Source organism: Rhizophagus irregularis, chromosome 17 (assembly GCF_026210795.1).
Source record: "Rhizophagus irregularis chromosome 17, complete sequence".
NCBI classification, from domain to species: domain Eukaryota; kingdom Fungi; phylum Glomeromycota; class Glomeromycetes; order Glomerales; family Glomeraceae; genus Rhizophagus; species Rhizophagus irregularis.
Window position 1 is genome coordinate 3,608,217 of NC_089445.1, and position 16,263 is coordinate 3,624,479.

The 16,263-nt window shown below is 27.1% G+C and overlaps 1 protein-coding gene across 1 annotated transcript; it reads left to right on the forward strand.

Moving 5' to 3' along the window:
• Positions 1–1,868: 1,868 nt before the first annotated feature.
• Positions 1,869–2,175, forward strand: OCT59_009485 (uncharacterized protein; the record flags this gene model as incomplete). The annotated part of the gene is made up of 2 exons (XM_066133598.1): positions 1,869–1,881; positions 1,973–2,175. The coding sequence occupies 2 exons, from the start codon at positions 1,869–1,871 to the stop codon at positions 2,173–2,175; spliced, it is 216 nt and encodes a 71-aa protein (XP_066000023.1).
• Positions 2,176–16,263: the final 14,088 nt, after the last annotated feature.

A 16,263-nucleotide genomic window follows, 5' to 3' on the forward strand; every position in this document is an offset into this window, starting at 1 on the left:
CCAACACAAAATACAAACAATCCATCTGTAAATCAATTTTTAACGGATCTTTTTTCCTCTAAAATAAGGGCGACAATTTTAAGCATTAATATATCTTGGACAATACAATAATATGATTAACAAAAAAAAAACTTTCGAAAAATAATTTATCAATAATAAGTTTTAATGTTTTTATGAAAAAATAGATCAACCAATATATATGAAAACTCCGACAATTGAATATCTTAAAGTTACGCAGGATTCAATACTTAATAATAAGATGCATTCATATTTCACATAATATAATCATCATATATTAGGATTATTTTAAAAAATATTTATATAATTTATATATAAAAAAAAAATTTTTTTTTATTATATTTTTTTTTGTATAAATTAAATTTAGCGTGATCCGTTTATCCGATCCGGATAAATAACGGATATCCGATAATTAACCGGATAAATGGCAACTTTAAAAATAAGAAAATAAACAAACAAACAAACAAACAAACAAACAAATAAATAAATAAAATAAATAAATAAATAAATAATAAATAAATAAAAATAAAATAAATAAATTTATATATATTTTTACTATCCCAAATATTTTAAAAATTTTTATTTCATAATTTTGAAAATTTAGTAGGAGTTCTTACACTTCTCTCTTTCGATTTTTTTTTCTTTTAAAAAAAAACTCCTTTAGCAAAATTCCTTATGTGATTGATATATTTTTATATGTATCAAAAAAAAAACAATTTTCGAAACTTCTTTTTTAATGAATTTAATAATATTTTGGGAGAACAAAAATGAGATACTTTAAAAGGTGTCTTTGATTTAAAAAAATTTGATTTCGTGAAAAATAATAATTTTATAAAAAAAATTTTTTTTACCTAACGAACACTAAAAGAAAAATAAATTTCTTTTACAAAAATATATTACAACCGTCAGTCAATTAGTCAACTATACCGCAACTCAAGCTGTTTATTATCTCGGTCAAGCTCATAAATGGACTTAGATTTGAGCTGATGGCAAAAAAAAACGGTATTTTCACTTATTTGTCAAAAATGCTTGTTTTCTTTATAATTCTAATGAAAGTTGAAATGATTATTCTCTGGTAAAATCTTTTACTCGTATTACTTCGTCCTGGTTAATTCTTTAATTGATGCATTAATTGGAGAAAGGGCCGAAGAAAATAATTTATTAAAGATTCTTAGAGCTTAAAATTGACAATGATTTAGATCTTGTTGTAAATGTCTAATAAAGTTGATTTTATTATCAATTACGAATCAGTTTTTTAGTACTTTAAATTGAAACTAGTATATTTTTATTTAACTAGACTGCTTATCAAAAAATTCTTTAACTTGCATTATATTGAAGGAGTTCTTGATAAATTTGTCAGTCTTATCCGAGACTCTAGTGGATTCGTTTTTGATTAGGATTTTGACAATTTTAAAAAGAAAGGATTCTAAGGTTTAAAATATTATTTAATAATTTTAAATTCAAAGCGCGACCATTTGATAAAATTAAAAAAATTTAAAGAAACTGCAGAAGGGTAAAAAAAACGTAGTTTATATTCAAAATAGTATTACATTATCGGTTTATTTTTGAGGAATAAATTTTTAATTTTTATTCAGGCGTGAATGACATATCAAAACTTCCTACGAATCCGATTATCATCAGTGAAGATAAAGTTAAAGACGTTGAATTAGTTCTTTTATATTTTTAATTAGTTGGTCGGGGTGTTTTTCCAAAGTTGTTGGTCTTCATTGGAAAGGGCAGGCTCAGTAAAGTCTGTGCTCATAATATTGAAGAACTTCATCTACATAGTAGAAAGCGAGGACGTGGTGGAAGGAAACAATCTGGAACTGCCAAACGATCTAACGACCCTAATGTTTCATCAGAGTAAGTAACTTTTTATTATATACTAGTAAAGCGATAAAAAAAAATGTAGAAAGAAAATAAATTATGTATGGGATGATAAATTGACAAAAAGAAGAGATAGAAAGTTTGGATTATAGCGAAGATAAAGGTGATAGTGATAAATCGTCATCAGTAGATCCAGTTGACCAAAGTCAATTGGATCAGTTTAAAGATGAATATTATGGAGTACAAGATTTAGGTCAAGATGGCGATGAACTTGAAGAGGATGATTATAATGAAACAACACTTCAGCACTACTTCAGCCAGAGAGAATAGCGAATCTAGCATATTGTCATTTTTAAAAATATCACTAGACGGAAAGAATCCAGTATTAGCAGAAATGAAGGAACATTTAATTAAAAAAAAAAAATGTTGCAGCTAATATTATTGCAGCTCATTTGTGATTTCGTCACGAGAAAACTTGTAGGATAAAAGACTGGAAGCTTTAAGAGTATCATATTATTAGTATGTTTATGTTTTGAATAAATTTTATATAGTTTTATCATTAGAAATAATTTTAACAAAAAGGAATTTAGTCAACTGTGAAACAATTTATGGAAATGTTATTGAAACGTATACTCACACCAAAGACATTAGTTGATTTGCTACGTGATATTGTACAAGTTTTGTTTTTATCTAATAATATTTTCTTTTAGTTGTCAAATTGGTTAATTTCATTCAGGAGAAAAGTTAATTGTGGAAATTAACTTTTTTTAATTTGAATAGACTCGCTTACCTCTACTTGCTGGAATTTTAGACATTAGTGGTCATTTACTGCTGAAGAGAACAGAAATTATAGATATGTTTACTAGTCTCTTCAGGAACAATCTGTAAAGATATGAGAGTGTTCAGATAATAATGACTCATCTTGTTGTACGATTATCAGTGGTAATAAGTTGGAAAACTTTCTTTAATTGTTTCACACAAGAAAGTAAACCCATGATCATCAGAAATTTAATCGCGATATGGTATTGGGATTTAAAGTAAAGGTTGATAAAAACGAGCATATTTTACTAGAAGATTTGATAGTAAGTCATAATGTGAGTCTTTATTTTTTTGATTTATTAGATTTATTATTAATTAATTATGTATGCCTTCTCTTTTATGGTTCACAAATTTATCAAAAACTTGTTTTGTTATTACAAAGATCCTTACTACAGCATGTGATACTTTTAGATCAGGTGCCATAGAATAATTAAGAGTATATGTTGCTTTAGGTAAAAATTCAATGTTGACGTGGATATGGAAAAGATGCTGCTGGGTTAGCAAAGGATTGCTACTAATAAATTGACTCTACGGTGGAGACATTTTGTTGCTGACCTATATTTTTACATTTTTGGCCAAAACAAACAAAAGCGGGACGTATGCAAGACAATGAACCAATCATGCGAGTGTTAGCGAAAGTACGTTAGTACGTACCGATCTTAATATATATATATATTATGTGATCTTTTTGGGTTAACTAATTGAATTTATACTATTAGTTAATTTTATTGAATATTCTCAACAAAATTGTATTTGTCGGTGTAGCATTAGTTGGTAATGAAGTAGTTGATCGACTTACGAAATTTAATAAGCTTTGAAAGATTTTTCTAGATTACGAATCCAAGACATATGGGCGTGCGTCAGTTAAAAAGGGGGAAATCTACCTCAAAACCAAATTTGAGATTTTTGGCTTATATTGTGTAAACCATCAATGTACACTATTTTCACTTAATATTGTATGCCGATAAGCATAATAAATTATCGAAATAAAATCAAATAACTGAAATATGCTATAGGGACGATCATTTGATTATTTGACGATCATTGACTTATTTAGCAATAGCATGACGTAAATGATTAAGGTGAAGTCACATGATATGGATAAAAGTTTAGCCACCAAATTCCCCTCTTTTAACTGACGCACGAAAGCAAAATGTTTTTTCTTGCAAATAAGTTAATTTCATTTTTCTCAAAATGATGAAAACGTAGATTTCCCCCTTTTTAACTGACGCACGCCCATATAGGTGGAATGATTTTAATGAAAATTGATACATTTGATGATAAGGTTTGGCGGGAATGATATTAAAAGTCTCCAATTTAATATATGGTAATTATTTTGGCATTCCAACTCCACTTGATTAGGCTCTGTCATATAACTGATTGTTGATAATCTTTTTTTTAAAAAAAATGTTATGATAATAAAAACTCTTAATAATAAGCAAATATATAGAACAGTTTTATCAATGACTTATATAACCGGACAAACGATCTTATTTGTTGGTTTGTGACCTGATAAACGTACAGATTTTAAGAGCATGAATAGTTGGGCATATTATTCACTCCCTTCTTAAAGAATGAAGATTTGGAGATTCTGATTTAATGACGAACATGATAAACATACTTTGAACAAAGTCAATAAATCACTAATATAAAATTTGGAAAACTGAGAAAAATCAAATGTATTTTATTTTACTTTATTGGCCATGATCAATTTAACACTATTTCTGATCAAAATCGCTTTGGTCAAAATCAATGGTATTAATGATAGAGAAGACGTGTGATAGAGATAGTAAGGAGAATACGTGCGATAGACAGAATACATGTAGTAGAGAGAATACGTGTGATACTACTGATACGTGTGATAGATTATGTAAGCAAAAATAAAAAGTCACATCTAATCAAATTAAATCAAATCAAAGTAATTAGTGATCAAGGCTTTGATGTTTATATTTTTATTTGGCAAAAATTTTTGTCCATGTCTTTATTTTTACTTTACCTGTCAAAAGATGCGAGGTGAACAAACAGTAGTATTAGTGTAAAAAAATAAAAAGATAATCAAATAAAGTTATCATATTAACTCCTTATTTCAAGATTTGCTGTTACCTCTATTGACAATCATTAATACTCAGAAGCTGTATTTCTGATTTGACATTTAAATAAAATTTTTTTTTAAAGTGTGGGAGAGAAAAATTAACAAGTTTAAGAACAGGAAAGAAAAATTGAATCAAGAATAAACAAACTTTAACAAACCATATTCAGCCAACTATGGTAGATAATCTGTTATCATTTCCTGTTTAACTAAAACGCGAGTGAATATGGTATTTTGGATATTTTTGTGGTGAAAAAAAGTTTTTTTGAATATTTTTTTTTCGATTATGTAAAATAGCGCAAAAAAATATAATTATTATCATCATTATTGCGTAGTACGTACAGTACCTGAAAAATAATCGATCACGTGAGTTTGTCCTCACGTGACGTCATCCAATGAAATCGCGTTATATCTTTTTTCGCTCTGGTTTCCGTTTCCTAGTTATTTATTAGCACAAAAATAATAAATAAAATGAAAAAAGATATCTTTTTTTTTAATTAACATCTTTATTTACTGTGGAAATTATTTATTGTGGAAATTATCTTACTGTAAAAAAAAAGAGGAAATATTTACTGTAAAAAAAAAGAGGAAATATTTACTGTAAAAAAAAGGAAGAAAAAGAAGAAAAAGAAGAAATTAAATGAAATATATAAAAGGAAATTATACAAGATTGAATTACATAAACATACACATATATTTCTCTGCATGTATTTAAAATAATTATATATATAAAATAATAATATATATAATATTATATTATATTATAGTTATAATATTTTAATAGAATGATAGAATGGTTTAATAAAATCAACAAATCAAACAATGATCATAAAAAAAAAACAAACTAAAGTAAACTTCAAAAAAAAGACCCTTTATTACAATAATATATAAACTTTTTTCTATTATAATAATAAAAAAGCTTACTTTCTTTCTAAATTTCGCCACATACAAAGAAAAAAAATCTAGGTTTTTATTACAAGTAAAATGTTGTATTATTTTTTCGCCAAGATTTTTAAGATTTAAAGTTACGCCAAATTGGCTCTCACTCTCTTTTTTCTAAAGGATCAACAATGAATAATTACCGTATATTAATTTTTTCGGGCGCGAAAAAAAAATTAACGGCAATAAGGGCAGTGACATTTATTACGTAATATCCTTTTATTACCCATGCAATATGTAAAAATCTTACGTTACACATATGTTATACAAATATTACGCAATAAATGTCACTGCAACCAGCAAAATGGTTTTCTTTTTTTAGATTTTTGTTCATTGATTGATTTGTCGAATGATTAAAAAAAAATATATAATAATAATAATAATAATTAATCACAATATTAAAAGAAAAGGTAAGAAGGATGGAAAAAAAAGAAAAAAAAAACCTTTTTTTTAATTTATATGGCAAACACGGCAAAAATAATTTGTAATTACCGCTTTGTGCATAGCATTAACATACATTATTGCATTACATACATTGAACTCAAATTGCCAAATAACATAAATTAAAAACTTTAATACATAAAGAAAAAAAAAGAAAAAAAGAACATTCTTTTTATAAAGCCAAAGTATAGATAATAAAAAAAAAATTAATGTGTACACGAGTTAAAAAATGATGTTGGGTCACTCAAAAAAAAATAAAAAATTTTTTTTAAAAAAAAGTTTCGATTTCCTTTAATAGACTGGACGGTTAAATCTGATAAAAAAGATGATGATGTATATGATGTATGTAATGTATGTGTGTTATTGTATGTTTATGTTGTGTTTCGGACGAAATATGTTGCAAATAATATATATATATATATATAAACTTTAAAAAGTTTGGGATAACTTTAAAAAGGATCATTTTTTTTTTATTATTTTATTGTTTCAGAATTTTTTTTTTTTTTTGCTCAGTGGGGAAATAAGAAAGACTGACTGGAGTATATGACCGACTGGGTTAAGGATGGCAACAGTCACGGTCATTAACCGGTTATGACCGGTCATGACCGTGACCGATATCGGTCAGTCAAAGACCTCTAACCGACCATTTAACCGACCATTTAACCGATCCTGAAAATATTTGCAAAACGTAATTTAATAAAAAAATGTTTCGCAAACATTTTTTTAATTATTTTAATAGAAAACGTTGCGAAAACGTTTTTTATTAAGTATTTCAAACGTTTTTTTATTAAATTACGTTTTGCAAACATTTTCAGGATCGGTTAAACGGTCGGTTAAACGGTCGGTCAGACCGGTCGGTCAAACGGTCGGTCAGTCGGTCAAAGGTTCTTGACCGGTTATGACCGACCGATGACCGACCATGACCGACCGTTGCCATCCTTAGACTGGGTATACAATTCAAACTTGTAACAAACATTTTTATTTTATGATAATACAATATTAAAAGAGAAAATTTTAGGAGTTTTTTTAATTGAGGAGTGTGAAAGGAAGAAGGAAGGAAAGAAGGGTAAAAGAGATAAAAGGGATAAAAGGGTAATAAAATAAGATAATAAATAAAATAAAAAATAAACAGATCAAGGCTTAAACTTAAAATAAAATGTAGTCACCCCAAATAATTAGAATAGGCTTTTCTAATACTATTGTAATCAATGAAGCTAATTTCGCAAAAAAAATAATAAAATTTACACAAAGAAAATTACGCGGTGAATGGCGAACACCGGTTTTATGTTAAATGATATGTTTAAAAAAAGTAAAAAATTGCCCGCGATAAAAATGTGACTCAGAAACTCAGGGGATCATATAAAATAAACATATAAATCATCTGAACATTATACACATCACCTGATTACAAATAAGAACTTTTGGATCAATAAATATGCAAGTCCTAATAAACAAAAAAACAAAAAAAAATGAATGAATAAATCAATGTCAAAAAGAAATAAACGGTTAGTCTTTTTGTTTACTATATTTGGAGGTCGTCTAAAGCGGGGGCAAATCACGTGATTCGGTATAATTTTAATTAGATTAATTTTTTATAAAGAAAGATTAATAGAAACTTTAAAATCATAATATAAGCGTATTTTTATCTGCTTTGCAAGTTTACTTAAGGAAAAAAAGTGGATTATGAATATTGTTTTTGACTTTACATATGAATGAACGAAACTTTGCCAATCATATCCAAAAATGGATAACGAAATTGAAAAAGTCAAATAAATCAAAAACAGCATTCAAAACCCTACTCTGCGCTCTAAGTAAACTTGCAGAGCAGGCAAAAATGCATTTAGAATGTGTGTTTAGAATGGTTGAATATATGGTAAAAAGTTTTATTTTATGAAAACAATTTTTTTCGAAGTCACGTGATTTGCCCTGCTTTAAACGACCTCTATATTTGGTAATGTTTTGGTCATCAAAATTTTTATCATTTATTATCAAAAAGAAAAAAAAGTCAGAAAAGATTTTTTTGTGTTCATTTTTTGTTGGTAATAATTTGTATGTTCTATCTGAATTAAAAGAATCACTACTATTTATGGTTTAAATTTGTCCATCTTCTAGAAAATTAGAATATTTTTTTTTTTAATGGCGTATTTTAATTATTTACTGTTTGTATATATTGTTATTAAGATGTCATTGTTATTCTATGTAAATAACAGCACGTTCAATCAAATATTTATTTCATTTTCATTTTTTACTTTATGTTTTCCATTTACGTTTCTATATTTCTTTCAGCCCCATAATTGAGTTTAGAAATTATATAGTACGTAATAACTAACTATTTATGGTTTATATAATTTTCTTTACTTTTAATATTTATATTTGTTCAATGTATTATTATAAAAAGCACCATCCAAATTTAGTATAGGCCAACGGTCCTGCTGGGAAAATGGATGTCGGAATTTTGTCCAACATCACTAAATGCACGCCCCAAGTATATATGACCTCTAATTATTTTACTCTCTATAAAATATAAATGCACACCCTTTGTAATTGCAGTCTCACGAACAGAAGATACTTAATCAACCAATTTCACAAATATTATAATTGGTAACAAATTTTTAGTAAATTGTTGACTTCCTTTTAATTATCAATCTAAAATTGTTTTTATTTGTGATATTTCAAATAAAGCTGTATACATTAAAAAATCAATAAACCGGAAAAAAAATTCTTTTTTTTCATTTTTAAGCGCGTAAATAAATAAATAAATATATTAATTAATGTTATAAGAAAACATTTCTTTATGCAAAATATCAAACCAATCACCATTTTCTTTGTTCCTATAATGGAAAGTTAATAGTTATAGTGGCAGGCTATAGTGCAAAAACGTAATTCGCTTGTCGATCCTAATTTCCTAATTTCCCATATAATTCTAATAAAAGCGTTTAATTTATACATCAAAATTTTTTTTTTATATTACATAAATAAAAATGCAAATTTCTCGTGTTAAACTAAATTATGCGTTTATTAAATATTAAATGTCACATAATAAAGCAAATTTTGTTGAAATAAGCGCAGATTTGTTTACTATAGCTTGCCATATAATTGTTATAAATTGTTATATTAATAAACTGCGTGCAATCTCAAAGCATCCAAATGATCTTATCGATAGTATTTATTTTTTTTTTCTTTCATGATGAAAAATTATATTTTTTAAAATGATATTATAAATAAAGTAATTTGATGTTCAAATAATAAACCAATATTTGTCGCTTAGACGTGAAAAAAAATAATAAATTACTTTTCGTTATTTACGTCATTTTATAAAAAAAAAAAAATTTATTTTATTATTGTAAAAAGATTTGGTTAAGTTTTTTGTTTACATCTTGCGCATATTTTCAATACCAGCTCATGCCGATGCCCTTAAACTAATTAAAATAATTAAAATAATTTTAGTATTATATAATTAGAAACTTTTACCATTTTCTCCTCTCCTCTATGTTGAAAAGATAAAATGTTAAATAAAAACTTTATAGGAAATAATTATAAATCGTCACTCCAATTTTCTCGTACATTAGTTCATCTTGTACACAACAACAAAACAAATATCAAATATTGAACACAAAAAAAAACAAAGTAAAAATCAAAAAAATCTGATAAAAAAGGTTAAGGTTAATGAAAACAAATCTAATCGAATATGAAAGTGGGGAAAAAAATTTTTTTTTTTTTATTATAATTGTGTATTGCGCAAGTCATATGCAATTTACATTCTTATCAATCTTATGTAATAAAAGATTTCTAAACAGAAAGTTGCGATTATAATTGATTAAGGTATACCAAATAAGAGATGTAAACTAGAAAGATATGTATATGTTGTGCCTCAGATCGATTCTTGCCTCAGATCGCAACTCACGCACCTCAGATTGAAATCGTCATGTGAGGTGCGTGATGTGGATCATTGATAATCTGAGATGCCTCGGTTTTAATCTGAGGCAAATAAAAAATTTTTTTTAAAAAAAAAATATCGATCGTTTTCTGCTGGTTTCTACTATTTTATTAATCTGAAATAGTGTTAGTTTAACCCATTAGTAACTACACTAAAATTTACCTTAATTATTATAAAGTTTTTAATAAGAACGGTTCTTTACGGTTAATTGACTCTTTGAGGTAAGTTCGGAAGCTTTTATTTTATTTTTTTTTTGTTTTTTCTTTTTCGGAACGGTACTAACCATTCCTTCCTTTTTCTTTTTTTGTTAAACATTTTAAGTAGGTTCCGGAAGGTTTTTTTTTGTTTTTTTCTTTTTAGGAGCCGTATTTAACCCATTTCTTTTTCTTTTTTTAATAGGAACTGTTAAAATGTTTTAAGGTAGAATTCAATTTTTATTTTTATTTTTTCTTTTTTGAAAGGTACTAACCATTTTTTTTTCTTTTTTTTTTAGAATTTCAGCCTGGGCTCTCTCCCGGTAAATAGGTGTGCTATAATGTTTACTATAGTGTTAATTTCTTTCTCCTAGAACGGTACTAACCGTTCTTTTTTCTTTTTTTTTTTAGCAGTTCAGCCTGGACTCTCTCCCGGTAAAATAGGTGTTTTATAATATCTATAGTATTAGTTTCCTTTTCCTAGAATGGTACTGACTGTTCTTTTGCCTTCTTTTTTTGCATTTCGGCCTGGATTCTCTTCTGGTAAATATGTGGTGCTATGATGTCTATGGTGTTAGTTTCTTTCTCCTAGAACGGTACTAACCGTTTTTTTTTCTTTTTTTTCGGCCTGGTCTCTCTCCCGGTAAATATTTGGTGCTATGGTGTCTATGGTGTTAGTTTCTTTCTCCTAGAACGGTACTAACCGTTCTTTTTTCTTTTTTTTTTAGCATTTCGGCCTGGACTTTCTTCCGGTAAATATTTGGTGCTATGGTGTCTATGGAGTTAGTTTCTTTCTCCTAGAACGGTACTGACCGTTCTTTTTTCTTTTTTTTTTAGCATTTTGGCCTGGACTCTCTCTTGGTAAATATGTGGTGCTATGGTATCTGCGGTGTTATTTTCTTTTCCTATGTTTAAATAATCGGCGTATTTGTAAAGTAGAATGGTACTGACCATTCTTTGTCTTTTTTTTTAGCATTTCGACCTGGACTCTCTCCCGGTAAATAGGTGGTGCTATGGTGTCTATAATGTTGGTGTTTTCTTCTAGATATTAGCCATTCTCTTTTCTTTTTTTAATAGGAATAGATTAATGATTTTTTGAGAATAGGTAAATAAGATTTTAAGTAAGAAAACATAGGGATGTTAGAGAAATGAAAATTTATAATAAGAGGAACGAAAAAAAATTTAATGTAAAATCTGATATTAAATAATATAAAAATTGGGTATAATCTATTAACAAATAAAATCAATGATTTAAGCATATATGAAATTACTTTAAATTCAATTTCTTTATTATTTTTTCATATAAGACATCAGTAATAATGCATTTTTTGACTAATTAATATATTTTACATATAACAAATGCCGCATCATTTATTTTGACATGAATGTCCACTATGGCATCTACTGCTACAGTCTCCACCTGCCTTCTTACAGCGACATTTATTACTATTGCATTCACCTTTACAATTACATATACCCCCTGATACTAAACCCGCACTCTGAAGATGTGCAGCCTCTCTAATTGATATTTTGTTTAAGAGAATGACTTCTAATTTAGGAAAAGTTTCTGTTCCAAGTGGTTCTAATTCACTAGCAGAATAATACACTCCAATTATTCCAAATTTTGATCCCAAACTATATTTATTATTTTCAGTTTTTTCCATAATTTTACATGGCAAAGTGGGTCGATCAACACTAAATCTATCAATTTTAGGAACAGCAACCCTTACCAGATCACTAATCTGATATTCTTTAATTCTTTTTCTTCCCTTGCTCATTTGATTGGCCATCTTATTTGTATAATTTTGAAGGTCTTGACGAGCCATATTTCTTAATATTTTGTGCTGTGTATTATTTGTAATATCTAAAAGGACCGGATCAATAAGTACTATATGTCTATTGTTTTCACTATCTTGATCTTGGACTACTGCTCTTTCAATATCTAATTATTGGACTGGAATATTTGATTCTAATTGTATTAGTATGATAAATAATAAAATTTGACAATTAGATTAAAAAAAACATTTTATTAAATTTAATAAATATTATTGAAATTAATAATTTTTTTAGTATTAAAAATCTTACCTTGCAAATCATCTATTATATCACTATCCAAATCTTCAATACTATCATATATTTGTATAGTATCAGGTATATCTTCTTCATTATAGATATTTTTTGCAAATAATTCATCAATTAAAGTACAATTTTCACGTGGTTTATCACTATATACGAGTTCATATAGTGTTTTTTTATGGGAACCTTTATTACTCCTGCACAAAACTCTTTCTCATTATTAGACTGTAAAATAGTTGGAGAAGAGCCTAAAAAATGGAAAAGTTCAAAAAGATATGCTGCTACTTCAATAGCTCTTTTTGAAGTAAGAGCTCTGGCCCAAGAGAATCTTGTAAAGTGATCTCTTACATGGCAAATATATTTATATTCGCCATCTGCATCAAATAATAAATCAATAAGATCCATCTAAAAAAAAATAGAAAATAAATTAAATATAATAATAATAATAAAAAGAATATAAAATAAATTAAATATTTACTTACACACAAGATAGAAAATTCCTTGCAATGATAGGCTTTGCTGCTAAAGGGTGAAATAATAGTTTTCATACTACACATATTATACAATTATTAACAAATTGTTCTACAATATCTTGTTTAATCCAACCCCACCTTTCTATAATAGACTTCTATGTTTGTCTTTGCTCACTATGCTGTGTAATTTCTGCATGAGTTTGATATAAAACTTCATACATATTTTTTACAGCCAACACTGGGTTGTTGTTTACTGCAACAATTACCCTATAGTCACCAGGTATTATTTCCTTAAGCTTAAACTTTTTCTTAATCCAGCTACGTGTATTTTTATTAGAAATAGTATTATTTTTAGGGTTTAACAATACTTCTTTAATTTTATTTAAAAAATTAAGATTTATCAAAGCCTTTTCTTGCTTTGACGTAGGAAGGTTGCCAATATAACATTCAATAATTCCATTAAATGTATCTCTGCTGATAAACGTATATTTCATGACAAAACATATAGCTATAAACATGTGTTTTCAAGCTGTAACGATATAAAGCATGTGTCTTCAGACTGTAATGAGATAAAACATGTGTTTTCAATCTGTTAACGCAATAAAACATGTTTTCCATAAAAAAAATTGTAATAAAAAAATGCTGTGTCTTTGTAAAGATTATCAATGATTTACATAACACATATCACCTGACAATAATCTCAATTTTTAAGTAAATTCATGTTGATTTTATTTATTACACAATTTTTATATTATTTAATATCAGATTTACATTTAAAAATTTTTTTTCGTTTCTCTTATTATAAATTTTCATTTCTCTAACATCTCTATGTTTCTTTATTCAAAATCTTATTTACCTATTCTCAAAAAACCATTAATCTATTCCTATTAAAAAAAGAAAAGAAAATGGCTAATATCTAGAAGAAAAACTAACATTATAGACACCATAGCACCACCTATTTACTGGGAGAGAGTCCAAGTTGAAATGCTAAAAAAAAAGACAAAAGAACGGTCAGTACTGTTCTAGGATAAAGAAACTAACACTATAGTAACATTATAGCACACCTATTTACCGGGAGAGAGCCCAGGCTGAAATGCTAAAAAAAAAGAAAAAAAACGGTTAGTACCCTTCAAAAAAGAAAAAAATAAAAATAAAAATTGAATTCTACCTTAAAACATTTTAACTGTTCCTATTAAAAAAAAAAAAAAGAAATGGGTTAAATACAACTCATAAAAAGAAAAAAACAAAAAAAAACCTTCCAGAACCTACTTAAAATGTTTAACAAAAAAAGAAAAAGAAAGGAATGGTTAGTACCATTCTGAAAAAGAAAAAACAAAAAAAAAATAAAATAAAAGCTTCCGAACCTACCTCAAAGAGTCAATCAGTCGTAAAGAACCGTTTTTATTAAAAACTTTATAATAATTAAAGTAATTTTTAGTGTAGTTACTAATGGGTTAAACTAACACTATTTCAGATTAATAAAATAGTAGAAACCAGCAGAAAATGATCGATATTTTTTTTTTTAAAAAAAATTTTTATTTGCCTCAGATTAAAAACTGAGACACCTCAAATTATTAATGATCCACATCACACATCTTACATGACGATTTCAATCTGAGGTGCGTGAGTTGCGATCTGAGGTAAGAATCGATCTGAGGTACAACATATATATGAAGTTGAAATTAAAGCCCAAAAGTAGAAATATTTCAACTTGGGAAGGTCAAAAGTCAAAATTAAAGTCAAAATGGTCAAAATTACATCATAGTCATATGATTTTTATAATTATAGTTTAATATAAAATTTTAAATGTGAATAACTCCGTCAATATTAATGCTACAGATATGAAATACATATCATTGGAATCCTCTCAATGAGCTGAATTCAACTGTATAAAGATCATAAAAATCGAATTACTGGATGCGGAGTTCGTTAACTTTGAATTTTAATATTATTGTTTACTATAAAATCATATGATTATGTCATAATTTTGACCATTTTGACTTTTGGAGGGGCTCAAGTCGAAATCATTTTGACCATTTTGACCATTTTGACCATTTCAAAGGTCAAAATTAACTAATTTCAGTTTCATGTATAAACCTGGCTATTAATTTCTGACTCATGATCATGCTTTAGCACCTCTAGCCATGTATTATTTGTTTGTGTCTCAGTATCTGTAACGTAAAAATAGGCAATGTTATGGATGCCGGGCATTCAAGCCAACTTTGTAAACGTGATTTTTTTTGATTCATAGTTTTGTGACACTGGTTTAATGATTTCTGGTAAATCTCTAATGTATGATGTAAATATTCCTTTATTCATTTAGAAATATGGGGTCTTTGCAATAGAAAGGTACGAAACTCAAAAAAAATTTAAATTTTACTTTATATGCTAATTATGTTTTTTTTTACTGAAATAAATGCAAATTTAATATTAATTTAATTTTTGATATTTTTTGAGTTTTGTACCTTTCTATTGCAAAGACCTCATATATTTTGGAGAAATAGATCTGTATGAATGATGCAGGTATGCTCTATTTACTATGTTTATCAGGAGTTTATCAGTAATACATACATTTATAATCAGAATAGAACATTTGTGCGCAAAATTTTGCAAAAAAATTTGAAAAAAATCAATTTATTGTAGGAAATCACATGTCAATCTAATACATACAGTAACACCTCTCTAAGTGCATCCCCTTTGGAACTATAGTAAAAAAATAGTAGAATGTGCACTTAGAAAGTGTGTGCTATATATAGACAGGGTTTCAGACTTTCAGTAATTTAATTATAATAAATTATTAAAAACTATCTAGAAATTCATCCAAAACTCCAAAGACTTTATATTATAATTTTGGCTGGATGTAGAGATTAATTTTTATCATTTATTAACTTAATTTTAATTTAAAGACGTGGCCAAAAATCATGTGAAAAGGTTTCGGCTACAAGTATAGAGTATGCATTTATAGAGAGTAAAATATTAAGAGCTCCTATAAGTTAGGATCAGGTTCACCGTGCACTTAAAGAAAATTTATATAGTGTATGCACTTATAGAGAGTGCACTTAAAGTTGCTTGTCTAAACCTTTTCAAAATCCTACGATTAGTTTCGTCAAAATTTTACTATAGATTTATTATAGTTTCAGCAAAGTTTTGGCAGTTTAGGCATTTATAATAAGTTTTGGCAGTTTCGCCTTTCTCCAAAGTTTCGCCAGTTTTTTAATATAACTTTAATATAGTTTTGGCAGAATTTCGCTTTTTGGCAAAACGCCATCTTGCCTAAACCCCTAGGTTTCAGCAAGCAACCTTAGGTGCACTTATAGAGGTGTCACTGTAATATAATTAATTGATGGTGCAAATGATATTATCGTTACTTATATTTATTAATAAGTTAATACAGGAAAAGCTTATCATAAGCATATATTATAATACTAATATAGTACTGTAAATTAGTAC